This window comes from Harpia harpyja, chromosome 16, assembly GCF_026419915.1.
Source record: "Harpia harpyja isolate bHarHar1 chromosome 16, bHarHar1 primary haplotype, whole genome shotgun sequence".
NCBI lineage: Eukaryota > Metazoa > Chordata > Aves > Accipitriformes > Accipitridae > Harpia > Harpia harpyja.
This window is the reverse complement of record NC_068955.1, coordinates 3,360,808-3,380,033: the sequence shown is the minus strand read 5'-3', so window position 1 is coordinate 3,380,033 and position 19,226 is coordinate 3,360,808. Positions and strand designations below refer to the sequence as shown.

The 19,226-nt window shown below is 55.9% G+C and overlaps 2 protein-coding genes across 33 annotated transcripts in view; both read right to left on the bottom strand.

The window, feature by feature from the left end:
• Window positions 1-1,529: 1,529 nt before the first annotated feature.
• On the bottom strand, window positions 1,530-14,186 carry LOC128152823 (bone morphogenetic protein 8B-like). The gene is made up of 7 exons (XM_052811458.1): window positions 13,730-14,186; window positions 6,733-6,925; window positions 5,952-6,100; window positions 4,906-5,100; window positions 4,186-4,265; window positions 3,711-3,821; window positions 1,530-2,314 (listed from the first exon to the last, which is right to left on the bottom strand). Exons 1-7 carry the CDS (start codon window positions 14,175-14,177, stop codon window positions 2,165-2,167), a joined length of 1,326 nt encoding a protein of 441 aa, XP_052667418.1. The 5' UTR covers window positions 14,178-14,186; the 3' UTR covers window positions 1,530-2,164.
• A 1,778-nt stretch (window positions 14,187-15,964) lies between these two features.
• MACF1 (microtubule actin crosslinking factor 1) overlaps window positions 15,965-19,226 on the bottom strand; it is a 147,007-nt gene continuing 143,745 nt past the window's right edge. For all 32 annotated transcript variants that reach the window (XM_052810696.1, XM_052810719.1, XM_052810720.1 and 29 more), the window contains 2 exons: window positions 17,945-18,068; window positions 15,965-17,552 (listed from right to left, as the gene is read on the bottom strand). In XM_052810696.1, the coding sequence (XP_052666656.1) occupies window positions 17,296-17,552; window positions 17,945-18,068 (381 nt within the window). In that variant the 3' untranslated portion in view covers window positions 15,965-17,295. The remainder of the gene's footprint in view (window positions 17,553-17,944; window positions 18,069-19,226) is intronic.

The following is a 19,226-nucleotide window of genomic DNA, read 5'->3' as shown; positions in this document are numbered from 1 at the left end:
GGGAATCTTGCCAGGGCAAGAAGAACAGAGCCGAATCTCTCATGCTTTTTCCACAGCAGGATCTCGTGGAGACGTTTTTGGCATGTCCCTGGCTCTGTAGTGTCCTTTCCCATCAGCAGAGGGAGGTAGGTCCCTGGCTGGCGGCTGTCCTGCTGGGAAGCCAGCCCGCTCCAACTCCATCTCCATCCGAGAAGGAGGGCATTTACTGGGATGTGTAAGTGGGAGAACAAGGTCTGGACAAGAAGCACCAGGAAATGGAGCAGCCTTTTGGGTGATGAAGAAGGAGGAAAAAAAAAGTGATGAGGCTGTAGGAAGGGGTTTAATTTCCAAACTCTGGTTTGCAGAGTGGGATAGCCACGTACATTTATAGTTCCCATCAGTGGGTAGCTCTGGCCGTGCACCACAAAGGTAACCACATCGGTGGAAAGTGATTGATTTGGGGTTTTCTATGAAATTATGGCACTGGGTACTTCTGGGAATGTGTGATCATGGGGAGGAAGGGATGTGTGGTTTTGAGCTTGCGCGGGCGTTGGCAGGAGGGATGGGGCTGCCAGGGCAGAGAGGAGGGTCAGGTGTGTGGGGCTGAGGTGTAGGGAATGTTTTTAAGAGCTTGTGCAATTGGGGATTTTCGGTTTTGCCAGCCCAGCTGCTCACAGGTATCGGGGTGCTGCTTTTCCATAATAAACACCGGGTTGCCTTTATGCACTTGCTGGTTTTCCATGCCGTTTGGGGGTTGTGCATTGCCCTACAACTGGGACAAGATGAGATACGGGCACTCAGACGTGACTCCTGACAAACACAGAAACCAGCCCAGCATTTCCCTTCCTTGCTCCCTTCTTTTTATGGTTTATATCAAATTTTTGAAGACAGTCCTTGCAGACACCTTCAGCAACACCTGAACCAGGGAGAGCCCTCGCTCGACAGGGAAGTCAATGGAAGCCCTGGGCTTTCTCTCTGCTGAAGGCACCACGTCGCACAGAGCCATGATCGCATCCTGAGCTGGATTTCATATGGAATTAGTCAGGAGATAAAATCTTTCCAAAGAAGCGAGACCTTTTCTCAGGAAGCCGCGCATTGGCAGGGAGATCTTTCTTATTTTGCTGGGTTTATTGGGATTTTTTCCTTTGCATTTGGCTAAGCCAGGTTCATTATTTGTTTAGTGACGCAAGATTCCCCAGGCACCCGAGCTGAGGAACAGGCCAGGCCCTTTCCTTTTAAAATCATAGCAAATAAGTAACTTAATTGTGCAAATAGCCCAGGGAAGCTGCCTGGGGCTGGTGTGGCTGCAGCCCCGTTGTGAGCCCACGGGAAGCATCCACCGGTGAGCGCAGCCGCCCTCCCGGCCAGGGAGACGCAGCCTGACCTAAAACTCACAACATCACAACAGTTTGGCGGGGCTCGTTTTCAAGCAAATAGGTACAATTATAGCCGACCCCAAGTATTTTTTCGTTGCGAAATCCTGTCCGCCGAACAGAGCACTGCTGTGCTGTGACATTTATTAAAAAACAAAGAGCAAGAGAAACTACGTGTTTACTTTCCAAACTAGGCGTTTATTTTATAACAGTGTCGTAGCTCAATATGGATTTTTTTTTTTTTTTTTTCCAACTGGCTGAGTTTTGTGAATTTTGAGTAAACAGGAGCGGGTTAGTCAGCCAGCTACTTAATTGGCTGACGGTGTTTTCATTAAGGGAATTAAAAGCACTGGGTAGAGGTGTGTGCGTTAGACATACATGGCTAGAAACAGCTCAATTCCAGAGCAACTCAGATGCCGCCTCCCATGTCCTAATTGCCCTTCAGCCCAAACTGCCTCCACCGGAGACTGCAGCAGCCTGTGAGCCAGCAGCACGAGGGGAAAACACATCAGCCACGAACAAAACAGACACGTAACCAGCCACAAATCCTCTCTTCCCTATATATATATATGTATATATGTATGTGTCTCATTAAGTGCGGTCAGAGAATAAAAGTTTTATATTATTTACATCCACTTCTAGGAAGGGGTGGGAGGGATTTATTTTTATTATTTATTATTATTAATGGACTTCGCTATGATGCAGCCCATGAAACTCCTCTTCCACCCATGCAGCAGAAACCCAGTGTCACGTTGCTCTGGCGGGGCCGGGCTGGGACGTTCAGGGATGGGGACGGGGACGGGACCTGACCGTCAGTGGCAGCCGCAGGATTTCACCACCATGTTGCGGTGTTTCTTGAGGATGACGTTGTTGTTGCTGTCATAGTAGAGGACGGAGGTGGCACTGAGCTTCGTGGGGGCACAGCACGCCTTGGGCACGGCCTCGGGCTTCATCAGGTGGACCTGGGGGATGGATGAAGCCTATGAGCGCCGGCAAACGCGGCTCCAGGCAGAAGCAAAAGCATCAAACCAGCTCTTAACTGCAAAAAGCCCGGGTGAATGAGGAGATTATTTCCAGCTTTCTGCAAAAATATTTATTCTAAACTCTGGGCAGTCCTTGCTGCAGTTTATATTGGAGCGGGGCTCGTGGCACTGTGTAGGCAAGGCAGCCCCTTCATTAATTTGGGATTTCTGGGCCCTTTTCTCACTGTAAATAGGCAAATGGCTAAAAAAAAATAAATCAGGGCAGTGCAGGTCTCACTCCTGTGGGGGTGGGGGGAGCTGGGTGCTGTTGCAAATAGAGATTCTCCTTCCGGGCTCAGCGCTGCCCCAAATTTAACATATTGCACTAAAATCTTAAGAACACAACACATCTCTCAACACGACTCTCCTTTGGCTCAGTCATCCCCTGCTCAGGACGCACGTTATCCCAGTAATTTGCTATACAGCATAAGCTGGGAGGCTCACAGGCTGCTGGACGCACGCAACCCTTGCTGGCTTTACCCGACATGTGCGATTAATTTATTGCAGGGGCAGCCGAGCTCTCCCAGTTCGGAAGTCCGGTGTTTTTGCTGTCAAACCCTGCTATTTGCAGCACAGGCCGGGGCTGGCACGGCTCCCCGGCCACGTTTGCCCCGGCGCTTCCCAGAAGGGCCGGATCCGGGCACCAGGTGATTCACGTCCTGCCCAAACGGCTCCGTTTCGGGAAGAGTATTGGGTTTAGGGGTGATGGGTGGGTGTAGGGGGGGAAGGGGACCCCTCCCCGCCGCTGCCAGGATCGTGCCCAGCCCTGGAAGGGGCCTCTGGCAGGTTCGTTAATGGAAAAATTAAACCCCACCAGGCGACACCTTCAAAGGCTCGGCCAAGGACTCGGCGCTCCCTGTAATTAACCGCGAACACCGGAGCCGGTGTGACTCTGCCATTGGGAAATCAAACACTCACAGGGCAGGAAATTCCAGAAATTAAAGCGCCGGCTGGGACGTGGGGTGGGTTTGGGAAAAACGGGGCATTAAAGCCTTCCTGCTTGGAATATGCTGAGCCCAACGTTTGGGTGCTGAGCCACAGCAGCGCTTCGTGGGGCCTTGGATGAAACCCTCGTGCGCGGCTGGCGAGGAGGATGCGTGGGTGACCCGATGCCCTTCCCCACCGGCTGGCAGGGGAGCACCCATCCAGATGTGCACGCACCCACTGATGCTTTATCGGGAGCTGGAGCTAAACTGCACCCTCCGACCTAAACACTCTCAAATGCAAGCATGCCCAGCCCCAAATCCACTTCTCCATCAGGACCCGCCGGGGTCTGACTGCTCCCCCCAGGGCCCCCAGCGTCCCCCATGGGGCTGCCATTGCGGGTTGCACTGACCAAGGACTGCAGGATGGCGTGGTTGGTGGCATTCATGCAGGAGTCCAGGGGGAAGGCGCATTCCCCCTCGCAGTAGTAGGCTGAGTACCCCTGCGGGGCGATCACCCAGTCCTGCAAAAAAAAAGGGATTACGCCATGGACTTCACCCTTCTGCACCCCCTCATCTATTCCCCACCTGCAAAAACAACCCAGCCGGCTCCTCCCCGGGCAGCCGTGCCAGCAGCAAGGGTTTATTTTGATTTTTTTTCGGCCTGAGCCATGAGTTGTTCAGGGTCACCGGTGGGGTTTGGGGTTGTGGCAGTTCATGTTTGCCTTCTCAGCTCCCGGGATGGGGCTTGCGGCAGCTCCCGGCTGCCCGCACTGCTTACAGACTGCTTTATGGGCAGGAGAAGCCAGGCTGGAAGGGAGCCTGGAGGGGGGAATAATGATGGAATTTTTTTTTTTTTTGCATTCATTTCTCCCAGTAGATAAGTACCAGCCAACCGAGGTCCTGAAAGCTGACATAGAGCTCGTGGCGCCGGCAGACCTGCCGCCCATCCGTGGCATGGACATCATCTGTGGGAGAAGGGGACAGGCAGCGTCAGCCCCATGGTGCCAGCATCCCACTCCTCCCCAGCCATCTCCACTCAAGGGTGGGATTGAAGAGCCCGTATGATCGGGGTTAGTCCGAAAGAACAAAAGAGGAGCCTCCATTGTTGCACAAAAGGAAAAGAAGCTTCAGACCGGCCTGAAATTTATTGCTCCAGCACTGGGACATGGGGATTCAGCCTGGGAAGGGCTAAATCCCAGCTCTGCTCACAGAGCCGTTGCCCTCAAGGGTTTCCCAAGCTAAATGGGTTTGTGAGAGCCGGGGCTTCCCGCTCCCCTCCGGCCTGAACAGCTTCCCGGGGCCGTGACACCCTCCCGGGGTGATGCCCTCCCAGGGTGGCTTCAAAGCCAAAGGCAGTGATGCAAAAAGTCCAATATTCAGGTAGGGTGAAAATCCCACAAAACACCATTGCCCCAGACCCACTGCACCTCCTGAACTGCAAACAACCCCAATCCTAAAAAACCCAGAGCTCTTTGTTCTGCTTCCCTTGGGGCCAAAATTGGGATTTCTGACAGGGCAAGCTACTAACAGAATGTCCCTCGATCAGGGCAGCAGTAGAGCCCGGTGTTTTCCATTGGGACCGCTTCTCGCCCTGCAAGCTCTTACCAAAAATTCCCGGCAGCTTGTTTGGATGCGGGAGGTTGTTCGTCTTCTTGAGCTGCCGCCTCCTCGGGGGCTTGGCCGCCCGTGTAACACGCGTGGGGCCGGGACTCGCCCGGAAAAATGTCACCATGAAGGGCTGCTTGGAGCGGGGACCCCGGCGCCCCAGCAGACCTGCCGAGCCCGGGTCAACGCTGTGCCCTGCGGGGATGGGACCACGCACCGGTTTGCTCTCAGAATGAACTCATTTGGTTATAGCAAGGAGAAAAAAATACAGGAAATTTGCAGTGGAGAGCTGCGGTTTCAGCATCCCCAGCGGCTGGACACCCCCCACCCCCTCCCAACCCAGGTCTCCCGCTCTGCTTTTGCCCCCCCAGGTGGGTGTATGATGGGCAGCTTGCAGAGGTGGTACGGCATCACCCTGCACGGCTGCCACCGTGCGATGGTCACGCAGAGCAATTCAAGGATTAAAACCAAGTGAGACCCAAGCGACCAATTTTCCCCTTCACCACTGGGGAGGAAAGCTCGGTGTGCTGGGAGGGAAGGGGATGGATGGGGCATTTGTCATCCCCCCCTCCATGGGAGCGGAGATGCTTCTTTGAAGCAGATTAGATCCCGTGGTGAGAAGAGGGTTAATCCTCCAGCACATGCACACACACAAACACCGCGGATCCCTCCAGGTAAGGAGTTCATTAAGTGCTAATGGAGTTATTACAGTCCACACCAGGAACCCCATTAGCATGAATGCCTTTAGGAGGCTTCTTGCCTGCAAACCCAGCCGACTTCTGGCACCCGTGGGTTCTCCATCACAGCTGGAAATTTAAAATTGCAGTGAGGAGACAAATCCCACCACCGCCTGCTGTGGCACCAACAGGGGAGATGAGAGGACTCTGGTTATAGAATCATAGAATCATTTAGGTTGGAAAAGACCTTCAAGATCATCAAGTCCAACCATCAACCATGCCCACTAAACCATGCCCTGAAGTGCCTTGGCTATGCGCAGTTCCTGGGGATTTGGCCCCAAATGCTGTAGGTAGGTTAGGCAGGCTTACCATCATCTGTCTCTACGTAGAGTCGCAGCCCCAGGTTGTATTTCTGATCCACTAACCAGTGGTTGCTGGCGGCCGTGACGTCAAACACCAGCCAGCCTTCGGTCCCGGCACGCAGGTCCTGGACATCCAGCAGGAACAGGTCAGACTCCCTGTAGAAATGGGGGGAAAAAAGAGCCGGTGAGTAACAGTACCCAAAGGGCACCAGCACGAGCGATAATTCACGGAAATGACTCCTCGGTGCCTGTGTCCATACAGGTCCCGGCACAGCCAGGTCAGGACCATGGCTCCCAGTGCCTCCGGCTGTGCTGGACATGATGGTGGCAGCTGCCCTGGGAAAAGCATCCTCCCAGCCCTGGCCGAAAAGCTGGGGTGTGGCATTGCTGGGTGGGAAAGCGTGGGAACAGCCGGCCGCGGTGGTGCTGCTTCCCTCAGCGTTTCCATGGTGGTGGGAAGGGAAAGTTCTGGGGCTGGTGCTTGTGGGGGGCCCCATCCCCAACTTCATCACCATCGCCATCCCCAACTTCATCGCCATCCCCAACTTCATCACCATCGCCATCCCCAACTTCATGGCCATTCCCAACTTCATTGCCATTGCCATCCCCAACTTCATTGCCATCGCCATCCCCAACTTCATCACCATCGCCATCCCCAACTTCATCACCATCCCCATCCCCAACTTCATGGCCATCCCCAACTTCATTGCCATTGCCATCCCCAACTTCATCGCCATCCCCAACTTCATCCCCATCCCCAGCTCCGTCCCCATCCCTGTCCCCCTCACCTGTTGGAGTGCTCGGCAGCGATCTCGTAGATGCTGACGTGGAGGGTGTTGTTGGCGTGGCGGGTGACACCCCGCGCCTTGTAGATGCGAAACTCGGCGGCTGTCACCGACTCGCCCGTGGGCACCTGGGTCAGGTCAAATCTGAACTCCTTCCAGTACGGCTTCGGGGAGAAGATGTCCCGGTCCTGTTCGACTGCAGAGCAAAAGGTTCAGGGAGGGTCGTGCTGGGCTGCGGTGGCCCTTGCTGCACCACCGGCCACCCCGGTGGGCTGCTCAGAGCCTGCAGCCCCCCCACCGAGTCCCACTGGCATGATTTGCCTCTGATTTGGGGACAAACCCCGCTGGCGCTGGGCCCCTCACCCCACTGAGCTCTTGGCTGCTGCATATTCCCATCTCTCCTCTCCTGAGAGTTTTAATCTTGATGCAACCGCCCTTTATTTTTGCACATAGCCCCCTGACTTTATTTTGCTGTAAACTCACCAGCCTCCCAGCTGTCTGTCTTCATTATTAATTTAAAAAAAAAAAAAAAAAAAAAGCACAAAGGCTTGGCTATGGTGGGAGCACTGAAAAGCTGCCCCTAGTCCTGTGGTTTAGGGGCTGCAGCTCTTTGCACTTCTCCAAAGGGCGAAAAACCCACCCAAACCCCTGAGTTTTGGAGGTCAGCAAGACCATCTGGAGGAGGAATTGGGGTTTTTGCAAGCTTTTCTGGTAGCAGGTGCTCGGGGGACAAAATCTGGACAGCCTGGGGCTCGCCGGGGCCATTGCCGAGCATCACAGGTCCCCTCTCACCTGCAAGCTTCAGGCTGATGGAATGTAAAGATTTGCAGCCTACACAAAACTGAGGAGGGGGGATTGTCAGGTCACTGCTCTGTAAAAATAAAACCTTGCTTTTTACTGAAAATACCTACTTTCTGCAGAAGTCTAGTGCATGTTGGGAAAGGAAAAATCTCGTGATTTTTTTTTTTTGACGTCCATAAAGAAAAAAACCACCGTCTTTCTTTACGGTAATGCAGCCCCACACAGTTTCTCTAATATGTAATTATTTTCTTCAAATTGTTCTTTAAAAATATTCCAAGCTGCTATGACTGAATATAATTAAAGTGATTAAAGTTCCTCCTGCTTCAGGCACAAAAGCAACATAACAAATCTGACCTGGCGCTTACTTTTAAAAATAAAACAGACAAATAATTAAATAAATAAAAACACATGGTTTAAATGCAATTTTTAACTGATTCCGGGGGGGGAAAAAACATTCCAAATTTAATACACCGTAAAGTTGCCACCCCCATTTATTAGCGGGGAGCAGCGTGGCGCATCTCTCCGAACACTGAGATTTTAATTATGCATTCACAGGTCTTTTTTTTTTCCTTCTTTTTTTTTCCCTTTTTTCTTTCTTTTTTTTTCCTTCTTTTTTTTTCCCTTTTTTTCTTTCTTTCTTTTTTTTTTTTTTTCTTTTTTAAAACCCCACATTCCCTCAAGCTACTGGGCTCACCACAAGTTATGTTATAAAAAAAGCCCAGGGCCAGGCGGGCAGGGGCGGATGCGGAGAACGCTTCCTGCTCCCGCGGGGAGGCTGCCCGGCCGGCGGCCAGCTGCGGACAGGAGGATGCTGCGAGGAGCCGGATCCAGCCCGTGCACCCCCTTGGTGGTGGGGGTACACCAGCCCCCCGACCCCACTGCAGCTCCTCAGGCTCTTTTCTGCTTTTCTGTTTCTTCCACCAACGCATCGCTGATGGTTTAATGCTCCTGGGCCATTAAAGACACTGCTGAAGCCACCGATGCCTGACGGCTCTTGCAAAATCCTTAAATCCCCCCAAAACACAACCAGAGGAATCACCCCGTTTTGTTTTTTCACTCATAAACCCCCAGCGGGAGGTCCTGCAGTAAGTCTGGGGGACACCCAGGTACAGAGCGGTGTCTCTTCGAGTATTTTTGGTCACCTGGATATTTCATGGGTCACCCCTTTGCTCCCTGGCATCAGGCGAGACCCAACCTGATTAAATACCGGCTCAGAAACCAGCACGATCTTCACGGGCCGAGTGTCTTCGGCAAAGCGATGCTGTGGGTGGACATTCCTCTGGGGAAGGGCAGGAGGAATTTTATACCAGAGCCGAGGAGGTTACAGGGACCCAGCAACACAAAAAAGTCCCTGGGGTGATTTTTCAGCCTTGGAGAAGGGTGAAAACCTTTGCTAAAGCAGCAGTTTGTTACGAAATCTTTGCATCCGTATGCTGTGGAGGTGATGGAGGAGATCAGAGCTGAAGGCAGAGGGAGGTGAGCTGGCGGGGAGGGAAAGCTCTGGCCAGGGATGAGAAACGCGAAAGGAGACCCCAATTAGGTGTGCACCTTGATGAACCAAATGAGCTGGACTTACTAGCAAGCTGCCTAGTATTTGGGATGAGAGACTAAAAGAGGAATCCCTGCTTTCTCCTCCATTTTGTGGAGCAGAAGAGGGAACCCCCTTGGAAGGGCAGGACCAAGGGCGAAGCATCCTCTCCTGTGCTGACATGGGGTTAGCACCGCAGAGGAGGGCGACGGGGATGGGACCGGCTGCACGGCGTTTAGCAAACAGCAATCCAGGCTGATGATGGGCAGGTTGGAGGAGGTTTAATATCGCCATGTTTTCTAGCAAAATTATAAATGGCTGCAAAATTACGACCCTGCAGTGGGCGAGCGCGCGTCGCATCCCGAAAGCACCCGGCGCCCTTTGCCCAGGTGGAAAAGTGGGTGCTAAAATGCTGCTGGTGCTGGGGGGGGTGTGTGTGCATGGGAGATGGGCCCTCTCCGGCCAGCCAGGAGCCCGTCGCGCCTGGGAACCTGCTATTGATTCGGGGCGGGTTGACTCAGCCACACTGCCAACCCTCAATTATCTGTGGGCGGATTATCCGGATTGCAGATGAGACACACTAAAAAAACCTAACCCAAGCTCTTTGCTCTCTTTGCCCCCTCCTTTGGCATTTACCGTCTTCCCCTTAAGAGCTGCTGCGTCTTTCCCCAAAGCTGAATGCTACGATTATGCTGTGTGCTCCCACCACCCCAAAAAAATTAATAAAAAAAAAAATGGGGCCATGCAATCCCTGGCCAGGGATGCCCAGCTCCAGCTGGGCTGAGCCCCTCTGTGTCCCCCAGCCCCTGTGTGCTCCCGTTCTCTTCCCAGAGATGGGGTGCCAGGGCCGCCTGCCCTTCGTCCTGCTCCCCAGGTTATTTTTAGCTACACTTTTTTTCACTGTAAACTTTCTCTGTTTCTATAAACTGCGCATCAGTCATAATTACTGGTCCTGGCTGCTCCCAATGGTCCCCATGATCATATTTCAGACACTAAATTAAAAGGAAATGCCAGGATATTCAACCACATCAAGTGCTCTGAATCCTAAAATAGGTTTAAAGGAGATGCAAGGAAGATGCTATCCTTCACTTGCAAGCAGGAAAAAATAAGCTCCGGAGGTTTTCCAAAGCGGGGAGAGATTTAAGAGTTATCCCAAGTGCTGTGAAATGCAGCTGAGCCTCTGCCAGGCTCCCACTTTGTCTCACGAGCGCTTCCTCCATCCTCCCGAGATGAACATCGGGAGCCGCAGGACATGGGGCTCAGCACCGGGCACCCCCAGCCTGGCTGCGAGGCAGCCTTGGCCCCCGCTTGCATCCCCCCCCGCGCTCCCCCAGCCCCACAAACAGCCGGCTGAGAGCATGGTGTCACAGGTGGACCCCAGAGGATTCTATTTGCAAAGCTTTTCCCATTTAAAACATGCACAGCGGGTGCGTACAGAGCACCGACACCTCTGCACGGGCTCATCCCGCACTGCCGGAAAACGCTGCCGCACGTCGCGTGGCAGTGCCGGGTTTTCTGGCCGAGCCGCTGCGGATGCCCAGAGGAGGAGGCACAAACGGCTGCGACATGAGCTCAGGAGTGGGAAAATCCTGACCCTGCTGCTGACAGCAGTTGGATTTTGCTGCTAATTATGTGGGCGCAAAGGCGAGCACCTGCCTGGGCACCGAGGCCGGCAGCGGGCGATGCTCTGCCAGCGCGGGGAGCGGAGCAGCACACCTCAACTCCCTGGCTAAATTAAAGAGGTTGCCGTGAGCTCCCACCCCACGCTAATGGCTCCTTGCAGCGCCCGGAGCACTGCAGCTATTTTTTGCAAAGGTGCCCTGCCTTCCTCCCCCAGCTCTTCCCAGGAAGCACACCCGGTGAAGCCAGGGTTATCCAGAAAGATGTCCGGCCACGGGCAGAGCTATCCCACCGCTTCATCCGCATCGGCCGTGGGGGGAGTCCGGCCACATCCCAGGATGGCGGCGGACGCCGGGAAGGGAAAGGGAGGACGTGTGTGTTGTGGTGCCGACGGGCGGTCGCGGGGGGCTCGGGCGTGCTGCAAGCCTCCTCCTCGCCTTCCCGTTACAAACCTCTCTGCTCCGTGATTATACCCTGCGCGTAACCGTGACTCACAGCTGGTGGCTCAGCCCTGGCCGAGAAGAAATCTCAAAGCCCATCCTTACCCCAGGCTTAAAAATACAACCCACCTGACTCCTTCAGTTAGGGCACAGAAATAGCATGGGTCAGGCTTATACGAAGTGTTTTATCTTCACGCCAAGAGGCAGCGAGCAGGACGGGACGGGTGGATCCATCATCACCAAACCCAACCGAAGGTGCCTGGTTGGCCGCCCAGCGCCTGGAGGCCCTCGCTGTCCCCGGCCCCACCACCTGCCCAGGCCAGCAGGCAGGCAGGGTGCTCTGCCCGCCCAAACCGGGACGTGTTTGTGCGCCGGGGAGGTTTGTCATTTCCCCTTCCCAGGAAAAAGGTGTGCCGTTGGGAGCCGTGCTCCGGCCCGGCTCACACAGGGCTACGCGGGCTGGCTGGGAGCAAAGAGGTCCAAGTGCCCAATGGAGCACCGACTTACCCCATTTGCATGCCCCATCAGGGTAATTGTGCAGCAAATTATGCATGTAAATGAAAGCTAGCCTTCTCCCACAAAAATTTATTTAATTAACATGAAGGGGCTGACGAAGCCGCAGAAATCAAAGCCATTCAAATTGAAGGCTGGAACTCTGTTCCCTACTCTCCCAGATGCTCCAGGAGCACTGGGAAGGGGAGCGGTGCCAGCACCCCTGTGCCAGCACCGACACCTCCCGGGCGGCTCCCCAGCCCCCCCTGAACATCCCACCCTGGTTGTCATCAAACCTGGCCATTTTAAAGCGATTTTTGCTGCTTGTGTGTTGTCTTGAGTGCTGAGGGGAGCTGGGATTTGGTGCCCCAGTATCTGCCTCCCTTGGTCTCAGCTTCCCTGGGATGCTGAGCCCCCACAGCCCCAAGGGCTCTAGGTGGGAGCTGGGTGCTGGGTGCCTGTGCCCGTGGGCTCCCCTGACCACCACCCGGAGCCGCAGGGTCTGTCCCAGGGAGATCCCGGACCTCTTTCCATCCACACGTGGTATAGGGGATGTAAGAATGGATGGAGAGGACTTGGGAGACACCTCCACGGCCTTCCCTCACCCATACCTCCTCCCGAGGGTGCACGTCCCCTCCCTGCCTGGTCTCCCCAGGGAGGGTTTCTCCCCATGCTCAGAGCACTGGCTGGTGGGGGACCCCGTGCGGGGCCTGGAGGGGTACGGGGAGAAAAGGGACCCTTGTCTGGTCCCTGGTGGTGCCATGGGAAGGCACCTGCCCATTGCACGCCCTTTGGCACACCACGGTGCAGCAGCCAAATCCAGCCATGCGCTGGGAAGGCATTCCCGAGCCCAGGACACCGGCCACATCTGCGGCTCATGGGTCAGGACGCTGCTCCATGCCTACTAAGCCCCCCCTGCCCCGCATCTCATCCCTCAGCCTTTGCACAGATGCTCCCCAAAAGCCTCGTGCTTGGCCTGGGCAGGGACACCCCAACACCCCTTAAAGCAGCGAGCAGAGGCAGAGAAAAGCTGCGTATCCGAATGGCTGGTTTGTGCATCCCACTGGGTTTAGCCATCCCCCCCCCCAATGCCTGCCCTCATGGGGGGGACCCCTCGCACCCCGAGTGCTCGTGGTCCCACTGGAAATAGCCCTGCTTTCCCTGCCGCTCACGCAACCGCCTGGAAATAGGATGGTGGCTGGAGCCCAGCATTGCTCAGTAACCAGCTGGACGGGATTCCAGCAATAATTAGCAACCTTGAGGATTTTATTTTGAACCGTGATTCAATGGCCCACCGCGGGTAATTCGGTCCACCCTGCTGTTGGCACGAGAGAGCTGCTGTCCCGCCTGCGTGCCCCGCTCGCTCTGCAACCGGTTCGCGTGTGCCCACCGAAATGGGGAGCGCAGGGTGGGCAACGCAGCTCCCTGAAGCGGGACAAGCCTCCCTGCACTGTGTTATGATGGGGATAACATTTTTTGGGGGGGGAAGCATCTCAGTTCATTGCAACTTGGGGACAAGCTCACCGAGGTGACTCCGCTTGGTCCCAAGCCCACCAACCCTCAGCCCACCCTCGCTGCATGACTTTCCCCTTCTCCCTCTCCGCTTTTTAAAGCCGAACTGGGTTTCACGCCGAGGTTGCGCCTAGCCTGCCAGGCCCCACGGTGACCCTCTCCCAGCACCCAGGGTGCAGCCCCACGGCCACCGTGTCCCTCACGCCCGCTCTCCCACAGTTACCAAGCTCAGCTTTGGGCACAAAAAGCTTTTCTGAACGGGGACGCGCTGAGAAAGAGCCCCGGCACCGAGGGATGCTCGGAGCCGTCGGGGCAACAGCTCCGGTCCCCTGCCCGCCCGCCCCGACTGCTCGCCGGTGACCCCCCCCTCGGTCCACCCCGGTGCTCCCTGCTCTGCTCCGGTCCCCCCCCGGTCCGTCCGTGCTCCCCGGTCCCTCCGGTCCTTCCCGAGCCGCCTGAATCCTGCCCGTACCACCCCCCCCCCCCCCCGCCCCGTGCCTCCGGTCCCTCCGGTCCGCCCCGGTTTGCTCCGGTCCCCCCCCCCACTTCTCCCGTCTCCCCGGTCCTGCCAAAGCCCCCCAGAACCTGCCCGCTGTCCCCCGCTCACCCATATTGACGAGACTGACGACGGTGTCGGCGCGGCTGACGACGCTACCGGGCGGGGGGCTTTGGGTGCTAAGCCCGGTAAGCACCCGCCGGGATACCGCCGCCTCTTCTTCCTCCTCCTCCTCCTCCTCCTCCTCCTCCTCCCCGGCCACGGCGTGATAAAGATCGAGCATGAAAAGCGGCGCGGCGGCGGCGGGGGAGCGAAAGGCGGCGGGGGTCCGCGGTCGAGGCCGACCGGGCAGCCCCAGCACGGCCAGGATCTCCCGCTGCACGTCCCGCCGTTCGCCGCCGCTCAGCCGCCGCTGGAGGAAACCGGCGGCGTGGGGGCGGCGGCGGAGGACGCTGCCGGTGCCCAGCTGGCACAGCACGGCCGCAGCCCACAGCAGCGCCAGGGCACCCAGAGGACCCCGACCCACAGCCGGGCCCCCCGATCGCCGGGTCGGTCCCATGGCACCGCCGCCCGCCCCGGTCTCTCCTCCCCCGGACCCCCCCCCCCCCCCCCCCCCACCCCTACCCTGCCCGCACCCCCCCCCCCCCCGCCCGCACGGTGCGGTGCGGGCACGGGTAAGGGTACGGGTTACCGGTACGGGTACGGGTACGGGCACGGCCCGCCCCGGTGGGGTGAGGGAAAGGGACGGTCCCGCCGGCGGCGCCGCCCCGGCCCCGGCTCCGGGATGTCCCGGCCCTCCCCGCCCGGCGGCCCCCGGGGCATGGGGGTGCATCGCTGGGCACGCGAAACTGTGGGCAGCCAGCCCCAGGGATGGTCACCCGCGTGGGCACCCAGCCCTAGGGATGCTCACCCTGGTGGGCACCCAAATCCATGGGCACACATCCCTAGGAACGCTCACCCTCATGGGCACCCAAACCCGTGGGCACCCAAATCCGTGGGCACCCAGCCCGAGGGACGGTCACCCTCGTGGGCACCCAAACCTGTGAACACCCACACCCATGGGCACACAGCCTTAGGGATGCTCACCCTCATGGGCACCCAAATCCGTGGCCACCCAGCCCTAGGGATGCTCACCCTCGTGGGCACCCAGCCCAAGGGATGCTCACCCTCGTGGGCACCCAAACCCGTGAGCACCCACACCCATGGGCACACATCCCTAGGGATGCTCACCCTCGTGGGCACCCAAACCCGTGAACACCCACACCCATGGGCACACATCCCTAGGGATGCTCACCCTCGTGGGCACCCAAACCTGTGAACACCCACACCCGTGGGCACCCATCCCTAGGGATGCTCACCCTCGTGGGCACCTAAACCCATGGGCACCCAAACCCATGGGCACCCAGCCCTAGGGATGGTCACCCACGTGGGCACCCAAACCCGTGGGCATCCACACCCATGGGCACACATCCCTAGGGATGCTCACCCTCGTGGGCACCCAAACCCATGGGCACCCAGCCCAAGGGGTGCTCACCCTCGTGGGCACCCAAACCCATGGGCACCCAGCCCAAGGGGTGCTCACCATCGTGGGCAACCAAACCCATGGGCATCCACCCCTATGGATGCTCACCCACATGGACACCCAAACCCATGAACACCCACATCCATGGGCAACCACCCCTAGGGATGCTCACTCCCATGGCCACCCAAATCCACAGGCATTCACTCCCATAGCCACCCAAACCCATGGGGCACCCACCCTCATTGACACCCAAACCCATGGGCATCCACCCCATGGATGCCAACCCCCATAGGCACCCAAATCCATGAACACCCACCCCTACGGATACTCTGCCCTGTGGGCACCCTAAGGTGTGGGCATCCGCTCCCATGGCCACCCAAACCCATGGGCACTCAACCTGTGCATCCACCCTCACAGGCACCCACTTCAGCAGCACCCATCCCCATGGGCACCCCCCCCCCCCAATGGGTACCCACCCTGTGCGCCCACCCCCACGGACACTGACCTCACCGAGCACCCACCTCACCAACACCCAACCCCACCACACACGCACACACCTCACCAGGCGCTCTCACTGGCAAACACCCAAATCCAACAGGTACCCTCATCGATCGGCATCCCCACCAGCGGGCACCCACACCACCGAACACCCTCGCCAGCAGGCACCCACCCACCTGTGCCTTTTAATTTTGGGGCTGGCGGTTCCCTGCTCCCTTCTCCAAGGAAATCTGTGTGCAGACGCCCCGCGGCTGGCACAGCCGTTGCCTCCCCGCACGGGATAAACAGCTCCAGCTCTCGTACTTAAAAATCTTAACACTGTGGAATAAAGTAGGAGGCAAGATTGTTTATTACTGCAAGCAATTTTAATACAAAAATGTGTCTGGTTTTTAAACAATTCATTGGTAGAGCTTCAGTTTTGCCTCAATTTAAACCAATTGAGAGAATCACACAGCAACACGGTCAGAGCCAGAGAGGAACAATATTTAATAAATACAGGAGCTCCGGAGAGCCCTCTCCCCCGGCCCGTCTCCTGGTCACTTGGTCAGTCTGATTTTATTACAAAGAAAAAGTAGCGTACAAAAGCGAGACAGGACTTGTAGCAAGTGTGCTGGTGAGACTCATTTCAAGGACAAGCAACTGTGCGTGTAAGTCCAGATTTCTTCTAGGAGCAGAGGTCACATCAATCTCAGCCTGGTTGGAAGTGGAATGACCAGTTAAATAATAAATAGGAAAAAGAGATGCAGATAAATAGCAATTCTGTAAGGAACACCTCGGGTCGATCTCTTAGGCCATCGATCCAGAAGAATCCTCTAATTTGTAGGACCCACCACCGCTAAGGGATGTATCTGAGTGATCCAGACCTGCAATCTTACCAGCGTGCTCTCCTCTGGCCAGCTTCAGTGTGAACCCCCTCCCCAAACCCATCACCATTTGTTTGTTCTTTAAAAACGAAGTTGTCGGGACAGTATTTTCAAGACAGCAATTGTCATGACCTTTGCTGTAGTGTGTGCAAATTTTATTAAGTCAAACTCCGCTTTCTTCAGGTAAAACCACATAGCTTTAAAAAAATGGAAACATAAGCCCCAAAGTCCCCTCACCTCATGTTTCTCTGGTTGAGGTATCTGTGATTTACAAAAAGAGAGTTCCTTGAACACTGTAGGATTCAGGTCTTCGTTTTTAAATATAATTTACCTTGCTGAGACAGCAAGTTAAGTTTATAAAGATGCATTTAGGAAACAATCCTAAAAGATAAAGCAGGTTCACACCCTGCACCGCGCAGAAATCCTATTTATATTTTAGTTTTTCTTTACACTTTCACATCTTGACCTTTTTTTGCTTCCTTTTTTTTTTTTTCTTTTTCTTTTTCTTTTTTTTTTTCTTTCTCTCCCACATTTCAGTTTTCCAGGCCCCTCTCTGAACAGGGGTCACCGAGAGGCAATTTTTATCTACATAAATATTCACATGAAAATAGTAACTTACAAAAAAGGAAAAAAAAAAAACCCAAATAAGGCAGCTTCATAACACAACTTTCTTTTACACTTTTAACAATATAGTTTCTCCCATTTAGAATAAATATACATCCAATGTACGTAGCAGGGTTAAAAATTGGACACAGGTTGGGTTTTCTTTCTTTCAGGAGGGCGTGGGTACAGTATTATCTTTTAGGGCCTGGAGTTTTTGGGGTGGCAGTGGTTGTTTTCTTGGACATGGTTGGGATTTTGGAGGGTTTGGCCATCCCCCGGCGCGAGCCGCCCTGCCCGCCGGCCACGCTGCTCTCCGAAGTGTCCGAGCACGCCGACTGCGTTTCCAGCAGGTCAAAATCGGAGGCGTCGCTTCCCCGCCGGCTGCTGGCCCGGCTCCCCGTGCGGCTCCCGGCACGGCTGGTGGGACGACTGGCTGTTTTTTTGGGATCTGCAAGGGGAGCCGAGAGAGCTGTGAGCAGGCGGAGGAGGAGGAGGAGGAGGAGGAAGAAGGGGAGGTTTCTTCCCCATCCCCAGACCGACCGGCACCCCAATCCCCAGCACGGCTGCGGCTGCTTTCAACCACCCGCCCAGCACCCCTAAAACGGGGGCTTCAGCATCAGGACCGATTCGTTCCCAAACTTTTAACGAAGAAGCAGCAGCAAGCCCTCGCAGTGAGACATCGCTGCAGCGTCTCCTCTCCCAGGCAGGGACACAGCGGTGGGCATCGGCCTCCCCAACTCACTGCGGGCTCCCTAAATATTTAATATTTTCTCTGCCAATTTAAGCAACCGAGTAGGAACGGCGGCGGCAGGAGTTTTTCGGTCTTTGCACCGAACTTACCTGCCCGACTGGTTTTGGCACCTGTAGAGACCGGTGAGGAGCTGTTACTGGTGTCCCCAGCCAGGGAGGTTCGGCTGGAGTGGAAGGTGGGTCGCTTCAGCTTGCTGCCCGCGGAGGGGGTCACCTTGGGAGGAAGCACACACAGAGCATCTTTTAGGTGTCACCTGGGCCGTAACGGGCCAAGATCCCGTCCGAGATCGGTACTTCGGCAAAAAGATTTTGACATTGAAGGAACACCCATCTTAATGGTCAAGGAGAACACAAGCTGTCGTTTCAGCAGCGGTTAATAAAAAAGAAAAAAGCCTGGATCCTGAAAATTTGGAGGGCAACGGCAGTTTGTGCGCTGCAGGTGGATGCGCAGCTATTTGTTGGAAAAAAAATAAAAGCAAAGCTGCTATCCATCTGGAGGAGGACGGCATCACCTGGGCTCAAACGCTCCGCAAAGAGAACGTGAAATCTTGCAAAAATAGGTATTTTAGCGCCTAAGCAGCTCAGGACCATCTTGGAAGGTCAAATAAAATGCAGCGTCTTGAGAAACGCGTCCCGTTGTAGGGAGGCATCAGTGCAGCGTGATTCTGCGAGGTGGAGGGATGTTGCCCTGGTGCCGGTGCCCCGGGCAGGTCCACGCACCCGAGGGCAGACAAATTTGAAGAACGACGAACAGGGACGCAGCAAATCAGCTTCGGTCGCATCCTGAAACGGTGCTTTTCCTGACCTTTAAGATGTTGCAAACGCAGATGGAAAGGCTGGGGAAGGGGAAAGCAGCACAACAGGCAGCTCTGCTCCCGCCGCTGCGGAAGAAAGCGAAGGGGAAGGTGCCGGCGGGATGAGGGCACCTGGATCCAGCTGGAAAGGGCAGCTCCAGTTTCTATACACCAACCAAAGCGCTGGGTTTGGGGCAGCGCTGCAGAAAAGCGACTGCCCGTGGTGTCCCCCGTCCACCCCAGGGCGTGCGGGGGGGGGCACCGCCGTGCTGCAGGGGACGGCTCCAGCCCAGCTGCATCCCCGGGTAGATGTACATTAAAATCAGAGGGCATTTCCCAATGAGCTTTAAAGCAACGGCTGGAGAGGTTTCCCTCCATCCCCTGCGATTTTGTGATTTCAAGATTTCTAAGTTTCCCAAAAATGTCATGAAACTGGAGCTGCAGTGGGGGAGAGGGCGGTGGGAGAGGGGCAGCCGAGAAGCGGGCTCCCCTTCGGGCGCCGCGGGAACTAAAATCCATTAACACGTGATTGCGAAGGTACCGTTTTCATCATCAGAGATTTCGATTCTCGTCCTTGA

Bases quoted from the DNA above. Each gene is read 5' to 3' on its own strand.
- LOC128152823 (XM_052811458.1), bottom strand. From the start codon at position 14,177: ATGGGACCGACCCGGCGATCGGGGGGCCCGGCTGTGGGTCGGGGTCCT. The intron at 6,926-13,729 runs GTGAGCGGGGGA...TTTGCTCTGCAG, and splicing joins CGTCAGTCTCGTCAATATGG to TCGAACAGGACCGGGACATC. The intron at 5,101-5,951 runs GTAAGCCTGCCT...CCATCCCCGCAG, and splicing joins CTACGTAGAGACAGATGATG to GGCACAGCGTTGACCCGGGC.